The sequence below is a fragment of the Oncorhynchus kisutch genome, linkage group LG16 (assembly GCF_002021735.2).
Source record: "Oncorhynchus kisutch isolate 150728-3 linkage group LG16, Okis_V2, whole genome shotgun sequence".
NCBI lineage: Eukaryota > Metazoa > Chordata > Actinopteri > Salmoniformes > Salmonidae > Oncorhynchus > Oncorhynchus kisutch.
This window is the reverse complement of record NC_034189.2, coordinates 26,837,847-26,859,710: the sequence shown is the minus strand read 5'-3', so window position 1 is coordinate 26,859,710 and position 21,864 is coordinate 26,837,847. Positions and strand designations below refer to the sequence as shown.

The window sequence follows — 21,864 nt, the reverse complement described above, 5'->3', positions numbered from 1 at the left end:
AGCTCACAATTCGCCTCAACTGAAGTGGTAAAGGAAGTCAAAGCAGAGAATTGACAAACACTTTCTCTGAAAGGAAATTACATCACTCTGTAGATCATCTTTTGATTCTTACAACATCCCAACTCCCAACATCCCAACTCTCTTGACTGGGTGTATCAACATTTTATTCAACAAATATAATCAATGCTAATACAATACAGTGCCTTGCAAAAGTGAATTTCTTTTTTTTATTGGGGTAAAGTGGGATTCAAATGGATTTAATTGTAATTTCTTTGTCAACAATCTACACAAAATTCTCTTAAATGAGGAAGTAAAATATATATTTGAATGATAAATCAAATATTCATAACTAAAATAGAGTTGTTGCATACGTATTCAGCCTCTTTGTTTAGGAAAGCCTAAATGAGTTCAGGAGTAAATTTGGCTTAACAAATCACATGGATTTGTTTAATTACTAACTCTTTCTCTGTCCCCCGTACACACATCTGTAAAGTCAAGTATTGAATTTCAAGTACAGATTCAACTAAGAAGCTTTTCGAAAGAATCAAAGAAGGATAATGAAAGTGGGCAACAATAACAAAACAGACATTGAATAGCTCTTTCATCATGGTCAAGTGAATTGTTATGCTGTGGATTATGTATTAAACCACCCAGACATAAAAAATAGTCATCCTGAAGTGAGCTGCAGGACAGGAATGAAACTGCTGTGTTGCCATGGGCTACAGAGTTTAATGGCTGTGATGGTAGCAACACTATTGTAGTTAAAATAATAAGGCACTAAAGTAACACTGCAAAAAAAACATAGCAAATGAATACACTTTTTGGATGCAAAGTCTTGTTTGGGGCAAATACAACATCACTGAGTAACTGCCTCCTTATTTACAAGCATGGTGGTGGCTACATCATGTTATGGGTATGCTTCCCTTTAGAAAATATTGTGGATTTTTTCAGGATAAAAAAACGGGATGGAGCTAAGCACAGGCAAAATCCTAGAGGAAAACCTGCTTCAGTCTGCTTTCCACCAGAGACTATGAGAGGAATTCACTTTTCAGCAGGATAATAACCATAAGGCCAAATCTACACTGGAGCTGCTTACCAAGAAGACAGTGAATGTACATGAGTGGCCAAGTTAGTTTTGACTTAAATCTGCTTAAAAATCTATGGCAATACTTCAACATTGCTGTCTAGCCATGATCACCAACATCTTGACAGAGCTTGAATAATTTTAAAATTAATAATGGACAAATATTGCACAAACTAAACAGAATTGTAAAAAGGGATACAAATTGTATTTTGGAGGACTGTAATGTCTTTATGGTTCACTTCATATATATATTCCATTCCTTTTTAATCAACCATCCCATCTCTTAAATTCCTTAAATAGCTCCTCAGTCCCTCTTCAATTTCGTAAATCTTTATTGTCCTCTGTTTCCAGTATCCCTCCATCCCCACACCTCTCATACTCCTCGTCTCTCCATGGCAGCAGGGGGTGCCTCTCTCTCTCCGTCCCTCCTCTCCCTTTCTCCTCCTCCAGTCCTCTCCTCCCGTACCATTCTGAACAGGTAGCGGCTGGCCAGCTGTAGATCCCACTGATAGCGGGACAGGATCCTTAGGCAGTCGTCACGAGAACACAGGCTCAGAGAGTGCAGCTGCTCCATCTGAGAAGGAAGGAGGGAATGAGCGAGAGAGAGGAGAGAGCACAAGGTTGGTGCATCACATTTAATATTACATAATTTTTGCATTCTTAGTAAACTAGGTTGGTCGATGGAGAATACATTTTGAAGTACATGGAAATAATACATGTATTAAGTATGAATTAGAGTAATTCTGTCTAACCTTGAGTTGTTGCTGGGCCCTTATAGGGTTCCATTCATTGCAGTGAAGTGCGTTCCGAACCTCCTCATTGGTCACTCCATGCACTGCTTCCGTGACCTGACCAATCAGACTAGAGGACCTTAGAACTTCAGGCCAATCACAAAGCCTGAATTCTGTAATATGTCTAACAACTCAAGAACTAAAGATCATACATCCATTCAATACCTGGGCTATGAAGGTTTCCCTGGTGTGTTGTACTTGAGACGGGTACCTCTCCCTCTCTCGATCCCTCACCACCCACTCCTTTTCTTGATTCCTCTCCTTGTCCCCATAGTCATCCAGTGCTGGTTTGGACCATGCCATGTGGGCCATTTTGCCCAGGTCGCTGCCCCCCATGGTCTGCTGCAGCTGGGGCTGGGGTGGCTGTAGCATCTGCTGCTGAGGATTCTTTTGAGGTTGTGGAGGCCACAAGTCCCCATAGTCATCCAGTGCTGGTTTGGACCATGCCATGTGGGCCATTTTGCCCAGGTCGCTGCCCCCCATGGTCTGCTGCAGCTGGGGCTGGGGTGGCTGTAGCATCTGCTGCTGAGGATTCTTTTGAGGTTGTGGAGGCCACAAGGAACCTGGGGATGGATTTACAGGCCTCCGATCTCGGAACAAGGCCACCTGGGGAATCTTGACGCGTTTGAGGTTGGGCGGGAGCGGTCGAGGTGGGGGGTTGATGCTGGCCTCGCTGAACCGATGGGGATCCTGCTGCACCACAACGCTGCGGGCAACCATGGCGTTGGGGAGGGGTCCACGACGGGGGTCCACCTTGACCCCTCCTAAGGTCCTGCTCTGGGGACCACTCAGGACAGACTCCAGACTTCTGGTCATACCTGGGGACAGATGGATAGTTCTATTAAACATACAGTACCAGTCAAAAGTTTGGTCACACCTACTCATTCAAGGGTTTTTCTTTATTTGACTATTTAAACATTGTGAAATAATAGTGAAGACATCAAAATGATGAAATAAAACATATGCAATCATGTAGTAACCAAAAAAGTGTCAAACAAATCTAAATATATTTGAGATTCTTCAAAGTAGCCACCCTTTGCATTGATCACAGCTTTGCACATGCTTGGCATTCTCTCAAGCAGCTTCACCTGGAAAGCTTTTACAACAGACTTGAAGGAGTTCCTACATATGCTGAGCACTTGTTGGCTGCTTTTCCTTCACTCTGCGGTCCAACTCATCCCAAACCATCTCAATTGGGTTGAGGTCGGTTGATTGTGGAGGCCAGATCAGATGATGCTTCACACCATCACTCCCCTTCTTGGTCAAAAAGCCCTTACACAGCGTGGAGGTGTGTTGGGTCATTGTCCTGTTGAAAAACAAACCAGATGGGATGGCGTATCGCTGCAGAATGCTGTGGAGCACCCCCACACAATAACACCTGCTCCTCCATGCTTCACGGTGGGAACCACACATGCAGAGATTTCTGCTCATGTTTCTTGGCCAAAGCAAGTCTCTTCTTATTATTGGTGTCCTTTAGTAGTGGTTTCTTTGCAGCAATTTGACCACGAAGGCCTGATTCATGCAGTCTCCTCTGAACAGTCGATGTTGAGATGTGTATGTTACTTTATTTGGGCTATCTTCTGTATACCACCCCTACCTTGTCTCAACACAACTGATTGGCTCAAACGCATTAAGAAAAAAATAAATTCCACAAATGAATTTTGAACAAGTCACACCTGTTAATTGAAATGTATTCCAGGTGACTAACTCATGAAGCTGGTTGAGAGAATGCCAAGAGTGTGCAAAGTTGTCATCAAGACAAAGGGTGGCTAATTTGAAGAATATCAAATATATGTGTTATTTCTTAGTTTTAATGTCTTCACTATTATTCTACTGTCACGACTCCTACCGAAGGTGGCTCCCCTTTCTGTTCGGGTGGCGCACGGCGTCACCGGCCTACTAGCTGCCACTGATCTTTTTCTCCCCCTCCTTGTCTGTTTATTAGTTACACCTGTGTTTAGTTAGGTTAATTAGTTGGGCTATATTATCCAGCCGGCCCGTCTGCTGGGTGTTCAGGATTGTTTTATGTGTACTCGTGTACACGCCTGTAAGTCACGTTTGTTCGTGTACGTGAGTTATTTGGGACTGTTTAGTTCCCCTGTGTTTTGGGGCATTTGTTTGAGTGGCATCGTTTTCACCTGTGTGGTGAATAAAGTATAGCGTTACTCTGAACTCTGTTTCCTGCGTCTGACTTCTTCCTCCACTACACCCCAGGCATTACATCTACAATGTAGAAATAGTAAAAAATTAAAACCATTGAATGGGTTTTGACTGGTACTGTATACAGTATATGTATTTTGTACAAAATAACTACAGTGTACAGCATGTTGAGGGTGGTTTTCACTATGTGATATAAAACTTGTGACCCTCTGCTCTTGAGGCTAGTACACTACGAAGGGTACCAAAGGTCTAAACATTTAGAAGAGCTGTAATGTGCCCAATTAGCTACAGATTGCTACCCACAAGACAATTATATGTATGGATTGAATATTAGCTAATATTATTTGGAGAACATGTTAGTATCAGTCATATAATAATCAAATAAAGAGTCAATAACTTATCGAAGTTGGTACCTGACATTTTCTGTAAATTGGAGCCGCCCTCTCTCTCTCTATTTGCTGGGCTTCTTCTCCAGTTTACTCTCCTGAAAAGGTCAGAGGTCAGCTAAAAACACAGTATTCAAACAAACATGGGTCAGGGTTGTACACTGACAATATCAAAGGTTCAAGGCATTCATCTTACTTACTCTGCAAGATTTGTATACCACCAATAGTGGGCCACCAACAAAGACGCAAACAAATGCAGTTTTTACTTGATTTCTATCGATATATGACAACGGATTTCTGTAATGCTAAACAAGACAAGGCAACAATGTGGCATTAATGACAGCAAAAATAGTCAGGAACCCAGGCTAGCATATAGCATGATGATGCTCAACAGCTATATATCAACGAATCATCAAAAAGTGGAAACTTGACTGACTCGTCGAGGCATTCCGGCGTGCCCCAGTTACGGTCGGGGTGGGTCTCACTCTGCCCCGTGTGCTGCAGACTGCCCTTCAGGGGGGGCGGGATGAGGCTCGATGCAGCGACGGGGGCTGTGGTGGGAAGAGCAGGGGCGCTGCTGGGGGCGGAGAGGGAGGGAGCAGCCAGGCTCGGGGGGAACCAGCCCACTATCAAGGTCCTTTGGTTCTGGCCCTTCCACTCACACAGCTCCAGACTACAGGAGGAGAACCATACAGTCAAATCATATGAGCCACATATAAGCCACATGTAGATATACAGTAAGCGAAATAAAAAACACATGGATACAATTTAAATGGTCACATTAAGAAAAGGCAATCATACAAGTCCAACAAATGACATAACAGTTTATTGATGACTTACGAACTACATATTCACAAAAAATGTACTCTCTATAAACGATTATAAAACTCTTATAAACTGTCTTGACACCCTTTTACATAGGACTCTGAAAACTTTAGCAAACTTGAGTCAGATCTTCAAATCTTTTATTCTTGGTATCTGATTTTTATTACCACAAGGTGGCAAAAATGTGAGGATTAGGGTTAACAGTCAATGCAACGGAATTCAGGTTTAAAAGGTTCGCTCTTTGAAGCAATATGTCTAAGTTTAACAATGAACCTCTGTTTCTTCCGATCTCTTTTTTCCATCTCCCCATCCTTCTTCTCTCTTACCTATGGTCTATGATGGTCACTAGGTCGTTGGAAAGGAGGGCGAGTTTTCCAGGTTCCACAAAGTCCCGTACAGCACACACCTCCAAAGGCTGAGCCTGGATAGAGAGGGAAGAGGGGAGAGGAAACCCTTTTATGCCACTGTCTCGCAGTCCAACCGCCTTTTTTTTGGTCGCTGGCCATATTGACTCTTAAATGCTAATGTGAACATGCTTGGGAGCCACTTGATTAGAGTGTATTATGTGAGTATAATGCAAATGTGAGCATACATTTATACATATATAATAAATGTACAGTACCAGTCAAAAGTTTGGACACACCTACTCATTCAAGGGTTTTTCTTTATTTTTACTATTTTCTACATTGTAGAAAATTAAATAACACATATGGAATCATGTAGTAACCAAAAAAGTGTTAAACAAATCAAAATATATTTTATATATAAGATTCTTCAAATAGCCACCTTTTGCCTTGATGACAGCTTTGCACACTCTTGGCATTCTCTCAACCAGCTTCATGAGGTAGTCACCTGGAATGAATTTCAATTAACAGGTGTGCCTTGTTAAAAGCTCATTTGTGGAATTTCTTTCCTTCTTCATGTGTTTTGTTTGAGCTAATCAGTTGTGTTGTGACAAGGTAGGGGTGGTATACAGAAGATAACCCTATTTGGTAAAAGATCAAGTCCATATTATGGAAAGAACAGCTCAAATAAGCAAAGAGAAATGACAGTCCATCATTATTTTAAGACATGAAGGTCAGTCAATATGGAACATTTCAAGAACTTTGAAAGTTTCTTCAAGTGCAGTCGCAAAAAGTTAATTAGTTACCAGCCTCAGAAATTGCTGCCGAAATAAATACTTCACAGAGTTCAAGTAACTGACACATCTCAAAATCAACTGTTCAGAGGAGACTGTGTGAATCAGGTCGTCATGGTCGAATTGCTGCAACAACAAAAAAAACACTACAAAAGGACATCAATAAGAAGAAGAGACTTGCTTGGGTCAAGAAACATGAGCAATGGACATTAGACCAGTGGAAATTTGTCCTTTGGCCTGGAGTCCAAATGGGCGATTTTTGGTTCCAATCGCCATGTCTTTGTGAGATGCGGTGTGGGTGAACGGATGATCTCCGTGTGTTGCGGTTGGAACCAAAATCTCAAATTCGGACTCATCAGACCAAAGGACAGATTTCCACGGGTCTAATGTCCATTGCTTGTGTTTCTTGGCCCAAGCAAGTCTCTTCTTCTTATTGGTGTCCTTTAGTCGTGGTTTCTTTCCAGCAATTCGACCATAAAGGCCTGATTCACTTAGTCTCCTCTGAACAGTTGATGTTGAGATGTCTGTTACTAAAACTCTGTGAAGCATTTAATTGGGCTGCAATTTCTGAGGTGCTGGTAACTCTAATGAACTTATCCTCTGCAGCAGAGGTAACTCTGGGTCTTCCTTTCCTGTGGCGGTCCTCATGAGAGCCAGTTTCATCATAGCGCTTGATGGTTTTTGCGACTGCACTTGAAGAAACTTTCAAAGTTCTTGAAACATCCGGTATTGACTGACCTTCTTGTCTTAAAGTAATAATGGACTGTCGTTTCTCTTTGCTTATTTGAGCTGTTCTTGCCATAGTATGGACTTGGTCTTTTACCAAATAGTATACCACCCCTACCTTGTCACACACAACTGATTGGCTCAAATTCCACAAATGAACTTTTACGGCACACCTGTTAATTGAAATGCGTTCCAGGTGACTACCTCATGAAGCTGGTTGAGAGAATGCCAAGCGTGTGCAGAGCTGTCATCAAGACAAAGGGTTGCTTTGAAGAATCTCAAATATATTTGTATTTGTTTAACACTTTTTTTGGTTATATGATTGCATATGTGTTATTTTCATAGTTTTGATGTCTTCACTATTATTCTACAATGTTGACAATAGTAAAAATAAAGAAAAACCCTTGAATGAGTAGGTGTGTCCAAACTTTTGACTGGTACTGTACATATAAATATTTACAGTGTTACCTCTGCGACCAGGGTGGTGAGCTGGGAGAAGGTGGGTCGGTTGGAGGGGGTGCAGGCCCAACACTTTCTCATCACAGAGTAGAGTTCCTGAGGACAGTCAGGGGGTCTCTCCATACGCTGTCCTTCCAGCTCCACACGCCAGAGGATCTGAGAGAAAAAAAAGAGTGGGGAACGTTTAATGACAAAGACATTGCATTGTTGTGATATTGAAGATGTTTGTGGACACAAACACACACACACATACACAATATTGAATATTTGATTTGGTACAAAGGGCTCAAATATTTCAGAGGTCGTACAAATGCTTAGAGCCTTGTGTCCTTTTGAGTCATGGTTCAACTTCAAGTGCTCTACCTACAAGGTGTACCTGATAAATCTAACTCATTAGCTCTCGTTACAAACGCTCATGATTTAATTCCCCTTATAAGTTCTTTGGCGCGTTAATGTTTCCCATATACTGTATCTAGTAATTCATTTATCCTAAATGTACAGTGCCTTGCGAAAGTATTCGGCCCCCTTGAACTCTGCAACCTTTTGCCACATTTCAGGCTTCAAACATAAAGATATAAAACTGTATTTTTCGTGAAGAATCAACAACAAAGCGCTACAAAGTATTAACTTAAGGGGGCTGAATAATTTTGCACGCCCAATTTTTCAGTTTTTGATTTGTTAAAAAAGTTTGAAATATCCAATAAATGTCGTTCCACTTCATGATTGTGTCCCACTTGTTGTTGATTCTTCACAAAAAATACAGTTTTATATCTTTATGTTTGAAGCCTGAAATGTGGCAAGGGGGATTTCTGGAGGATGGTTCAGGCCTTGAGGGAAGCAAGCATTCAGACGAACAAACAAACAAGCAAAATAACACGTGGAAAGGAGGTGGAAACATTCTGAACATTGAGAGCGTATCTTCATTTCTGTGTAATGTGTTGTGTCATTGCAAAACACATTTAATATCTTTATTTGTATTATTCATAAAAGTGCATTGTTTAAAAAGTGCATTTATCTATAGGTGCATTATTTAATCAAGTGCTTTCATCAAGAGACACATCACATCATTCTAGAGCATAGTGCATTGTTTAGAGGTCACCGTGGAGAAGAAGATGGATGTCTTGTCTAAGCATTGTTTCAGACACATTGCCATCACGTACCCTGAAAATGTTCCAAGTGAGTCAGAAAAAAGATATTCAAATCCCTAGAGACTCCGAGGGCAGATTTCATCCTAAAAGTGAATCAAGGAAATAAAAGTAGGCCTTCTGTTCTACACGGATGATCCCAATGCTTGGCACACAGTTAACTCCTCATTGATTGATTTAATTCTTACTAATAACCCCCATAAATATTTGTCTAGTGGAGTATTTGCATATGATCTCAGTGATCATTGTCCCATAGCATGTATTACAGATATGAAACAAAAAAAGACTAATCTTCGTTTAATTAAGAAGAAAGATTTTAAGACGTTTTCTCTTCAAGGGTTTTTCAACCACATGTTGTACTCTGAGTTAGCCACTATCTCCTGTATTCCTGACACTGAGTTGGTGCTAGAAAATGTATCCTATATATTTATTCCTCTGGCAGATAAACATGCCCCTTTTAAACAATTCAGAGTCAAGGATACACTAATATATATATATATATATATATATACAAGTACAGAGTTCCAAACCGCCTCTGGAAGCAACATCAGCACAAGAGCTGTTCATCGGGAGCTTTATGAAATGGGTTTCCATGACCGAGCAGCTGCACACAAGCCTAAGATCACCATGCACAATGCCAAGCGTCGCCTGGAGTGGTGTAAAGCTCACCACCATTGGACTCTGGAGCATTGGAAACACGTTCTCTGGAATAATGAATCACGCTTCACCATCTGGCATGATGCCAGGAGAGCCCTACCTGCCTGAAATCATAGTACCAACTGTTAAGTTTGCTGGAGGAGAAATAATGGTCTGGGGTTGTTTTCATGGTTCAGGCTAGGCCTCTTAGTTCAAGTGAAGGGAAATCATAACGCTACAGCTGTCACGAGTCCAACCGAGGGTGGCTTCCCTTCCCGGTCGGGTGGCGGTCGTCGTCGCCGGCCTATTAGCTGCCACTGATTGTCTTTCCTCCCCCTCCTTGTATGTTTATTGTTAGCACCTGTTCTGGCCCGCCTGTTTCTTTGTGCGGGATTAATTATTGTTCTGTAGTAGAGGAACGTGTTTGTTCCTGGTCGTGTATTTCGGTTGTACTATTTTCGTCCCCCGTGTTTGGGGCAGTTTGGTTGTGAGCACCCTGGGTTGCGTTTGTGCATTAAAGAGCACAGCATTGCACTCTCTGTTTCCTGCGTCTGACTCCACACCCACGACACCCGGGGCGTTACAACAGCATACAATTGCTTTCTAGACTAATCTGTGGCAACAGTTTGGGGGAAGGGCCTTTCCAGTTTCAGCATGACAATGCCCTCGTGCACAAAGCGAGGTCCATACAGAAATGGCTTGTCAGGATCGGTGTGGAAGAACATTTACTGGCCTGCACAGCGCCCTGACCTCAACCCCCTCGAACACCTTTGGGATGAATTGGAACGCCGACTGCGAGCCAGGCCTAATTGCAATACATCAGTGCCTGACCTCACTAATGCTCTTGTGGCTGAAAGGAAGCAAGACCCCGCAGCAATGCTTCAAGATCTAGTGGAAAGTCTTCCCAGAAGAGTGGAGGCTGTTATAGCAGCAAAGGGGGACCAACTCCATATTAATGCCCATGATTTTGGAATGAGATGTTCGATGAACAGGTATCCACATACTTTTGGTCATGTTGTATAGATCTAACCCTGGGTTTTCTTCTGAGTTATCTGAGCTCATTCAGATGAGAAATCAGGCCTGGGCCAAAGCAAGGAAAACTGACTCTGTAGTGGACTGGCAATCTGTCAGCCAATTGAGAAACAGATGTACTCTCTCGATTAAGAAAGCTAAATCAAGCTACTTTTTAAGCTCTATCTCTGACTCTGCTTCTAAATTTGGAAAACAGTAAATGCTCCTAGATTTTGGAAAACCCCAGCGGTGGCTGTGTACAAATTCCTCTTCTTTCCTGCCTAAGGAAGTTCTGTCTGACTCTGGCATCATAACAATGTGTACAGTGTGTCTACACATACCTGTCTGCCAGATAGCCCCCGCCAAGGCTCCTCACAGTAGGTGAACATCTCCCAGAGAATGACCCCAAACATCCACACATCAGAGGAGTGGGTGAAAGAGCCCACACGCAGACTCTCTGGGGCACACCTGGAGGGAGCGTGGGAGGAGAGATATGGAGAAAAAAGAGACCGAGCGAGAGAGAGAGAGATGGAATTACTACAAACTGCCAATCATTTACCAAAGAAAATTCCATAGTAGTGATATCTCCCTTCTCCACACCGGCTTCCATTCGGTCACACTGTTAAACAATCAATGACTGATCAATGATATATCCCCCCACAAACACCCTGATGTTCTCCTTCAGCTCACCAGGCAAAGGGGATACGTCTGTGGGCCGTCATCACGTAGTGGTCTGTCTCCTGGCTCAGGCCCCTCATCAGACCAAAGTCCCCAATCTTCACCATCTCCCTGGAGGCCAGCAGAACGTTCCGGGCAGCCAGGTCCCTATGGATGAACCTGGGGGAGATATAACACAGGCCCACTATACCGGCTACAACCAGGAATGGTTCAGCATTTTCATTGGCTAGAAGTGTCTTCCTTCCGCCTCTGCTGAAATTTTATTGGAATTACGGAAATTCCAGTCAATTGAGAATAAAATATATGCATGAAGTTGGTTCAAGGAATTATTGACGTTTAGGGTTACAGTGAAGTTAGTGGGTAAAATTGCATATTCTGTCTGTAGAGTGGGACTGTTTGTGCCTCACCTGCGACCCTCCAGGTACTCCATACCCGCTGCTATCTGGGTGGCGAAGAGCCAGAGGCGTGCCAGGGGGTACTCGTGCTGGCGAGAGCGCAGCATGTCATACAGAGACCCCAGACAGGCCAACTCTGTCACCTGGGAGGAGGAGAATAGGGTTTTAAAGTCACTTCTTTACACTACATTTTCCCTCCAATTCCCTGAGTGAATTCTGCGATAAACATAACATCTGAATGACCATTCAATGTTTATTTAAATTTGCATGCCTGTATTTCAATAGCAATTCTACCAATTAGAATATTAGCATATGCAAAGGCCCATGCATGAAAGGATTACAATGCAGAGACCGGATTACAATGCAGAAATAGGAATAATACTACATTTGCTTTATACTCCACCTTTAAGAGGATAGAGAGAATGGCACTCTCACCATCTTGAGGGGCTGTGTGAGCACCACTCCGTAGAGGCGGATGATGTTGGGGTGGTCAAGAGACTGCATGGTGGTCACCTCCTGGAGAAAGTCTGTCATGGTGTCTGTCTGTCTGGAAAGACTACTTTTCAGAGACTTCACTGCCACCGGCAGCTGTCATGGCAACAGAAAGAAGAAGGGGAAGGATGGAGGAGTTAGGTGTACTGATTAATGCCATTTGCGAAATATTGTAATGCAATTTAAATTGATTGGGAATATACAGCGCATTCGGAAAGTATTCAGACCCCTTGACTTTTTCCATATTATGTTTTGTTACAGCCTTATTCTAAAATGGGTTTAAAAAAACAAATCCACTCATCAATGTACACACAATACCCCATAACGCCAAAGCAAGAACAGGTTTTTAGAAATGTTTGCTAATTTACAAAAGATAAATAAACTGAAATATCACATTTACATTCGTTTTCAGACCCTTTACTCAGTCCTTTGTTGATGCACCTTTGACAGTGATTACAGCCTCAAGTCCTCTTGGGTATGATGCTACAAGCTTGGCACACTTTTACTTGGGGAGTTTATCCCATTCTTCTCTGCAGATCCTCTCAAGCTCTGTCAGGTTGGATGGGGAGAGTCGCTGCACATCTATTTTCATGTCTCTCCAGAGATGTTCGATCGGGTTCAAGTCCGGGCTCTGGCTGGGCCACTCAAGGACATCTAGAGACTTGTCACATAGCCACTCCTGCGGTGTCTTGGCTCTGTGCTTAGGGTCATTGTCCAGTTGGAAGGTGAACCTTCGCCCCAGTCTGTGGTCCTGAGCACTCTGGAGCAGGTTTTCATCAAGAATCTCTCTGTACTATGCTCCGTTCATCTTTTCATTGATACTGACTAGTCTCCAACTCCCTCCCGCTGAAAAACATCCCCTCAGCATGATGCTGCGTTTGTTTAATCCATTTTAGAATAAGGCTGTTACTAACTAAATGTGGAAAGGGGGGAGGGGTCTGAATACTTCACGAATGCACTGTACTTCAATGCAAATTATGTTTTATTTCTGTAATGCAATTTCTATTGATCCTTTTGAAGGTACAGTATCTTGCCCTGTGACTTTCTAAACTGTCAACCTAGCTCAGCCTTTTACTGTTGGTGAGTAAAATAAAAGTTAAATACTGTCCCACCAGAAGCAACATACATTTTAACAAATCCACTCACCACTCTCCCAGTGGGGGTCTGCCACTCTCCTCTCTTCACCACGCCGAAGGAGCCCGTTCCCAGCTTCTCCCCCAGAGTCAGCTCATCGTCCTGGATCAGACAGGTGAGGGCCCGCCCCCCTTTCTCCTGGCCCGACCCCACGCTGCCCCATTGATCACCCCCCTCTGGACCACACCCACTGAAAGCCTGGGGGACCAACAGATCAACATGAGTGACAGGTGAGCATTCCAATTATTATGTTGTGTCAATCAGTAATGTCTGGTACTTATTTCAAAGAACTCACCACTACCTTGTAACAAATGGTATATAATAGTAAAATGCATTCTGGAGGGACTTGAGAGATGTTTAACCTTTCTTTAACTAGGCAAGTCAGTTAAGATCAAATTCTTACTTACAATGATGGCCTACACCAGCCAAACCCAGACGACACTGGGCCATTTGTGCTCTGCCCTATAGGACTCCCAATTACAGCCGGTTGTGATACAACCTGGATTCGAACCAGGGTGTCTGTAGTGATGTCTCAAGCACTGAGATGCAGTGCCTGAGACCACTGCGCCACTCGGGAGCCCCATGTAAAGGTCTTACCTTGGCCATCCACGATCTGGGCCTCACGCTGATCTTGAAGTTTTTCACAGCCTCCCATAATCTTCTCTGTCCTACACGTAGACAAATATTCGATATAAAAGATGCAACATACAAACAAGGGTTACACTTCACATGAATACCCTCTTCATAAGGGGTTATGCATTATAATGCACAACATAGGGGATTTTCATATGAAGTGTTACCAAAAATAGCTATAGAATCATTTTTAAAAAGGACAACAATAACCACAGTGTACTGACCTGGTTTGCTGATGCCAATCTGTTCGAGGTCAGACTCTTTAACGTAGGCGAAATGCTCTACGCGGGTGATGTTGAGGCTGTCCCGGACACGCAGGTAAAACCTCTCCAACTGGACCTCGGCCAGGAGGTGGTACAGCCACTGAGTGTCCTGTTCCATCAGCATGACCCTGTGGGTCACCACAGCACTAGGCAAACTGGCGAACCAGGGACCCCCATTATATGTTAGCAAAAACAATTGTTTCACGTCTTGTCTTATCATCAGGTGAATGATAATGACAAGGAGAAGTAATCATAGTTTTAAAATGAATAGATTGGGTACATAGTTTTTCATTATTCTGACCTCCCCACATTGCATTTGGAAGAGGAAGTGTAAACTCTAACGGCTGATTAGCTAGAAAGTTAACTCCAAACACATTTCTGCTATAAGCAGCTGTTTAGCTGATTTAATTAACAAAGGTTAGCAATGTGTTGGCTAACATGTACAGTTGAAGTCTGAAGTTTATATACACTTAGGTTGGAGTCATTAAAACTCCTTTTTCAACCACTCCACAAATGTATTGTTTACAAACTATAGTTTTGGGATGTCGGTTAGGACATCTACTATGTGCATGATATAAGTAATTTTTCCAACAATTGTTTACAGACAGATTATTTCACTTATAATGAACTGTATCACAATTCCAGTGGGTCAGAAGTTTACATACACTAGGTTGACTGTGCCTTTAAACAGCTTGGAAAATTCCAGAAAATGATATCATGGCTTTAGAAGCTTCTGATAGGCTAATTTACATCATTTTAATCAATTGGAGGTGTACCTGTGGATGTATTTCAAGGCCTACCTTCAAACTCAGTGCCTCTTTGCTTGACATCATGGGAAAATCAGAAGAAATCAGACTAGACCTTAGAAAAAAATTGTAGACCTCCACAAGTCTGGTTCATCCTTGGGAGCAATTTCCAAACACCTGAAGGTATCACGTTCATCTGTACAAACAATAGTACGCAAGTATAAACGCCATAGGACCACGCAGCCGTCATACCGCTCAGGAAGGAGACCCGTTCTGTCTCCTAGAGATGACGTATTTTGGTGTGAAAAGTGCAAATCGATCCCAGAACAACAGCAAAGGACCTTGTGAAGATGCTGGAGGAAACAGGTACAAAAGTATCTATATCCACAGTAAAACGAGTCCTATATCAACATAACCTGAAAGGCCGCTCAGCAAGGAAGAAGCCATTGCTCCAAAATCACCATAAAAAATCTAGACCACAGTTTGCAACTGCACATGAGAACAAAGATTGTACTTTTTGGAGAAATGTCCTCTGGTCTGATGAAACAAAAATAGAACTGTTTGGCCATAACGGCCATCGTTATGTGTGGAGGAAAAAGGGGTAAGCTTGCAAGCCGAAGAACATCCCAACAGTGAAGCACGGGGGTGGCAGCATCATGTTGTGGCGGTGCTTTGCTGCAGGAGGGACTGGTGCACTTCACAAAATAGATGGCATCATGAGGATGGAAAACTATGTGGATATATTGAAACAACCTCTCAAGACATCAGTCAGGAAGTTAAAGCTTGGTCGCAAACGGATCTTCCAAATGGACAATGACCCCAAGCATACTTCCAAAGTTGTGGCAAAATGGCTTAAGGACAACAAAGTCAAGATATTGGAGTGGCCATCACAAAGCCCTGACCTCAATCCTATAGAACATTTCTGGGCAGAACTGAAAAAGCGTGTGCAAGCAAGGAGGCCTACAAACCTGATTCAGTTACACCAGTTCTGTCTTGAGGAATGGGCCAAAATTCACCCAACTTATTGTTGGAAGCTTGTGGAAGGCTACCTGAAACGTTTGACCCAAGTTAAACAATTTAAAGGCAATGCTACCAAATAATAATTGAGTGTTTTTTTAAACTGCTGACCCACTGGGAATGTGATGAAATAAATAAAAGCTGAAATAAATAATTCTCTCTACTATTATTCTGACATTTCACATTCTTAAAATAAATTGGTGATCATAACTTATCTAAGACAGGGAATGTTAACTTGGATTAAATGTTAGGAATTGTGATAAACTGAGTTTAAATGTATTTGGCTGAGGTGTATGTAAACTTCCGAGTTCAACTGTATGTCCAAGTCAAGAAAGCTTACCAACAGCCAGCAGCTCTGGCACTTTCACCAGTCCAGTCATGACCAGTGATAACCTCAAGGGAGGATGCATTTCAAGTCAATTACAAGAAACAGCACCATGAGCATTGCCTTGTTGCTTTTTCCCATCAGATGCACCAATTGAATATGCATAATTTAATTGAGAATTCACTCATGTTGTTCAGTGGAAGGACATTAGAGGAAGTCGAAGAGCTGTTTCCAAAGGAGGCAGTACCTTTTCCGAGTTGCAATTTAATAACGAGGCAGCCTGTTTTACAGTAACTAGCTATGTTCCCAGTTCACACACAGGCCTCTTGTCATCTCATATCATTGTCTGTCTGTGGACTTCCGCTTCAGGGAATTGGCGCCATAAAACAACCAGAGTTATCAGTGGAGAGAAGGGTGAGTCAGAGGCCTACATTCCTGTGTCAAGTACTCTGGCAAACTCTAACCAGTTCTCACATATACAGTTGAAGTCGGAAGTTTACATACACCTTAGCCAAATACATTTAAACCCAGTGTTTCACAATTCCTGACGTTTAATCCCAATGCCTTCGACACGCACTGTCAACTGTGGAACCTTATTTTGACAGGTGTGTGCCTTTCCAAATCATGTCCAATCAATTGAATTTACCACAGGTGTACTCCAATCAAGTTGTAGAAACATCTCAAGGATGATCAATGGAAACAAGATGCACCTGAGCTCAATTTCGAGTCTCTTTAATCCATTTCAGAATAAGGCTGTAATGTAACAAAATGTGGAAAAAGTCAAGGGGTCTGAATACTTTCCAAAGCCACTGTACACTGAGTATGTTCACAGACACAGACAGACAGACAATGCGAACCACCACATTTTATCATGGAAAGGTGACTGGGAATATGGCTGAATACAAACAGTGTAGTTATTCCCATCCGCAAGGCAATCAAACAAGCAAAATGTCAGTATAGAACAAAGTGGAGTCACAATTCAATAGCTCAGACACGAGACGTATGTGGCAGGGTCTACAGACACTCACGGACTGAAAAAGAAAAACCAGCCACGTCACGGACACCGGCGTCTTACTTCCAGACAAATTAAAAACTTTCTTTGCCTGCTTTGAGGATAATACAGTACCACCGACGCGGCCCACTACCAAGGACTGTGGGCTCTCCTTCTCCGTGACCGACGTAAGTAAGGCATTTAAACGTGTTAACCCTCGCAGGGCTGCCGGCCCAGACGGCATCCAGCTGGCTGGTGTGTTTACGGACATATTCAATCTCTCCCTATCCCAGTCTGCTGTCCCCACTTGCTTCAAGATGGCCAGCATTATTCCTGTACCCAAGAATGTAAAGGTAGCTGAACTAAATTACTATCGCCCCGTAGCACTCACTTCTGTCATCATGAAGTGCTTTGAGCGACTAGTCAAGGATCATATCACCTCCACCTTACTTGTCACCCTTGACCCACTTCAATTTGCTTACCACCCCACTAGGTCCACAGACATTGCAATCGCCATCACACTGCACACTGCCCTATCCCATCTGGACAAGAGGAATACCTATGTAAGAATGCTGTTCACTGACTAAAGCTCAGCATTCAACACCATAGTACCCTCGAAGCTCATCATTAAGCTTGAGGCCCTGGGTCGCAACCCCGCCCTGTGCAACTTGGTCCTGGACTTGCTGACGGGCCACCCCCAGGTGGCGAAGGTAGGAAACAGCATCTCCACTTCGCTGATCCTCAGCACTGGGGCCCCACAATGGTGCATGCTCAGCCCCCTCCTGTACTCCCTGTTCGCCAACGACTGCGTGGCCATGCACGCCTCCAACTCAATCATCAAGTTTGCAGACGATACAGTCGTAGTAGGCTTGATTACCAACAACGACGAGACAGCCTACAGGAAGGAGGTGAGGGCTCTGGGAGTGTGGTGTCAGGAAAATAATCTCTTACTCAACGTCAACAAAACAAAGGAGATGGTTGATGCACAATTGAGAGCATCCTGTCAGGCTGTATCACCGCCTGGTACGGCAACAGCACCGACCACAACCGCAGGGCTCTCCAGAGGGTGGTGCGGTCTGCACAATGCATCCCCGGGGGCAAACTACTGTCCTTCCAGGACATCTACAGCACCTGATGTCACAGAAAGGCCAAAAAGATCATCAAGGACAACAAACACCGGAGCCTCTGCCTGTTCACCCGCAACCATCCAGAAGGCGAGGTCAGTACAGATGCATCAAAGCCGGGACCGAGAGACAGCTTCTATCAGCTTCTATCTCAAGGCCATCAGACTGTTAAACAGACATCATAAGCACAAAGAGGCTGCTGCCTACATACAGACTTGAAATCATTGGCCACTTTAATAAATGGAACACTAGCACTATAATTAATAATGCCACTTTAATAATGTTTACATATCTTGCATTACTCATCTCATATGTACAGTATATACTGTATTTTATACTTTCCATTGCATCTTAGCCTATGCCGCTCTGTCATTGCTCATCCATATATTTATATATTCTTATACCATTCCTTTACTTAGATTTGTGTGTATTAAGTATTTGTTGTGGAATTGTTAGGTATTACTTGTTAGATATTGCTGCACTGTCAGATCTAGAAGCACAAGCATCAACATAATACACACGCAATAACATCTGCTAACCATGTGTATGTGACCAATCAAATTGGATTTGATTCTATTTGAGACAGACACATTGATGCAGCCTGAGGTGCAAGGGGCTAGCCCGGACAAGCACTTTCTCATGTCCAAATAGATTCCCAAAGACAACTCTCAAACCCGCACCCAAATATCACATCAGAGACACTCCATGGAGCAATTCTGTAGTAAAGACATGTGTGCAACCAAACACTGAGGTCATTTCTCACGCATGTCCCATTGTTTTAAATGCCCAGTACATTCAAAAACTAGATGTTTCTGTTTTTTTTATACAGTATTTTACCACACTATGAGGTTGGAATAATACTGTTAAATTGTTTTTAAAAAATATGATAACGCCCTTTTAGTGTAAGAGCTGTTTGCAAAGACCGCCTGAAATTTCAACCTGTCACCAGGCGGTAAATTAGTTAATAGACCAATAAGAAAGAGAGTTCCAAACCGTTCTGCCAAGAACAGCTAGTTTTCAGTTTTCCCCTCCCCACTCAGACCACTCCCAGACAGTCCGAACAATATTCTTGCTTGAGAAATATATCTTTGCTTAGAAGCCTTTTTTGTCTCTTTTTGACCATTTTAACTGAAAACAATCATAGTAAGGTACCCATAAATTGTTATCCAGAAATGTTACACAGAAATGATTTGATATGAGATTTTTTTTAAACAACTGCTTTTAGGGTCATTTCGCTTTATGTACACGTGTATACATTTTAACCCGCTCAGCTACTGAATACTTTTGGGTGGTAACTAACCTAATGTAGCAGGCATAAAATAAATGCCTAGATCCACTACATACTGGTTTTGACAAGATTTTTTTTTTTGGTGACTGACTATTGTGGACTGGTCTCTATCTGTTTCATTTAAACCAGAACCTTACAACCTCTGGGTCACAGACCGAGAATTGCAATTGATGTTCAGCTTATGAACCTTGAGAACATAATTCTCCTAACAGTAACTGGAGATGTCTAAAAACCCACTGGACACATTATCCTTGATAAGCAGGTTTACTAATAAAAACAGTTTGACAAAGAATCATAATGACACAATAAACTTGTATAACGTCTCCTTACAGAGAAAGGCTCTTGTAACAGAGAATGCATGGACTAACTGACTGACCCAACCAGTACTGTCACCAATCAGTCAACAAAAAAGCTTCCTGGAAGTTGAATAATTATTTCAGGTATACATGATGTCCTGAATATGCACTGTAACACCAAACTCTCTCAGCCATGACATAGCTTTTCCCCTTAGTTAAATAAGTATTTATTCATAAATCCAAATTCATGCCTAAATTGAGAAGAAAAACACTCAAAAGCTATACACTAATTCTTTGTCAAAAGGAGTTTATCCTGAGCTCGCTGGTACAGATGTAGGATCTTAATTCGATCACGCTGTTGCAGGAGAACTTTCGTGAAATGCAGGAAATGTAAGACTTGTAGTTTATTTGAGGTTTAAAAAGACTTCTGAAGTTTGTAATTCTGCAGTAGCAGTAAATCTGAACAACCAAACACAGAAATGTCAGACTTGAGTTTCCCTTATGAAAAAGGCATCAAACACAGGGAATTTCCATGCAAAAGGCCCAATGAGCACTAACACGAAGTTTATGGGAGCACATCAAATTTGGTGTCAAATGAAAGCTAAGAGTATATATTCATGACACATTAAGGCATATATCAAATGTTTCAACCATGTTCCAACCTAAACATTTTGAATATAAGCAAAGGCTTTGATTTCTGGTCAAACAGGTGGAAAAGGGGTCTTAGAAAACATCTAGTAGAGAAAGTGTTGAAAGGTATTATAAATACATCAAAACACAGTAATGTTGATGTAAAGACCCCTGCCAACTAATATCACCATTTACATTTAGTTTTGCAGAAATGATTTGCCTTCTGTAAGTTTAAGAAATATTGCCTAGTGTATTGTCATTCTGTTACCAAAAACTCACATATCTTTAAAACACAGAATTTTCTAATATTTCTACCACATGAGGGAGGATAATGAAAGTTCACAGAACTAACAAGTAACGGTAGACCCACCAAATAGTTTTTACTGATACAAATTTGATACAAATTTGGTTTAGGATTTATTAAGTGATTAAAACACTCCATAATTTTACTAAATCGGACCTCATTTGAATAACAGCCACTGTGTAAAATAATAAAACCGAGGGAGATTTTATCCCTTCTGTTACCAAACTTTACATCTGCACTGTTTTTCAAGTAAATGTGTTTTTGTAAAATGTTCAGTGGAAATTGTTCAAATTAGTCCCTGTGCATAGAGGTCTTTGGGTTTCTTTAACTTTGCAATACAAGTATTTTGTTTGGCATAATTTTAAAAGAGAAAAATAGGAGTCATTCTGTTATCGTGGAATTGCCACCTGTAGGTCTATATAAAACTAGAGTATTGCACAATTGTAATCTATTAAGTCAGCATTAAAATGATTATCCATTTCTCAACTTAGAACAAAAGGCTCTGAATTATCTGGTTCATGCACTCAAAAGTACGCCTTGGAGCTTACTGAAGCACGTTCAAGAACAATGAAGCCTTTCTCTCATATTTTTTTATTTGATACATTCTTGCCCATCAAAATCTCATTGCCATATTTTCTCATATGAGTTAGCTATCCATAAAAGTAACTCTTTAATTTGTTTAGAATTTAATATTAAATCAGTAAAAGGGGAGGGCAGAACAGTCCCCAATAATTAATCAATCATTGAAAGTAGACCTACAGGTGTTGACCTATGTGTTATTTAACACAACATAGTCTACTGTAGTTGTGGGACGCCATGGCTTCGTCTTTTAGAATAAAGACTGTGGACTTATTGTATAAGGCAAGGCTGCTATATGGTGGGGCAAATTGATACCGAAGTTCAGTCAGCGTAGATAAGCTCTAAATACTAACCGTCAATAAAATGACCCACGGTCCACCAGGGCCACGATCTTGCTTATATATGAACCCAGCTTTCGGATATGCTACAACAAATCAAGGTATTCCCAATAGGATCGTTAGACCTAGGCCTACGGATAATCCACATCACGTGCCATACTGTTTTTCTTAATTTTGTAAATAAATGATCATATTTTTGTTTTTTTAAGTTTGTCGGTTTAATCTCATAGCAAAATATCCTCTCTTCAACTGGTGTTGAAAACTTTAGCA

The 21,864-nt window shown here is 41.9% G+C and overlaps 1 protein-coding gene across 1 annotated transcript; it reads right to left on the bottom strand.

Moving 5' to 3' along the window:
* Positions 1-753: 753 nt before the first annotated feature.
* Positions 754-21,864, bottom strand: LOC109906264 (activated CDC42 kinase 1-like). Its single transcript, XM_031792135.1, has 15 exons — positions 21,610-21,864; positions 13,918-14,111; positions 13,658-13,728; positions 13,073-13,258; positions 11,870-12,022; positions 11,447-11,577; positions 11,052-11,198; positions 10,703-10,829; positions 7,579-7,725; positions 5,573-5,667; positions 4,858-5,094; positions 4,449-4,519; positions 2,041-2,693; positions 1,837-1,932; positions 754-1,658 (listed from the first exon to the last, which is right to left on the bottom strand). Exons 2-15 carry the CDS (start codon positions 14,078-14,080, stop codon positions 1,458-1,460), a joined length of 2,478 nt encoding a protein of 825 aa, XP_031647995.1. The 5' UTR covers positions 14,081-14,111; positions 21,610-21,864; the 3' UTR covers positions 754-1,457.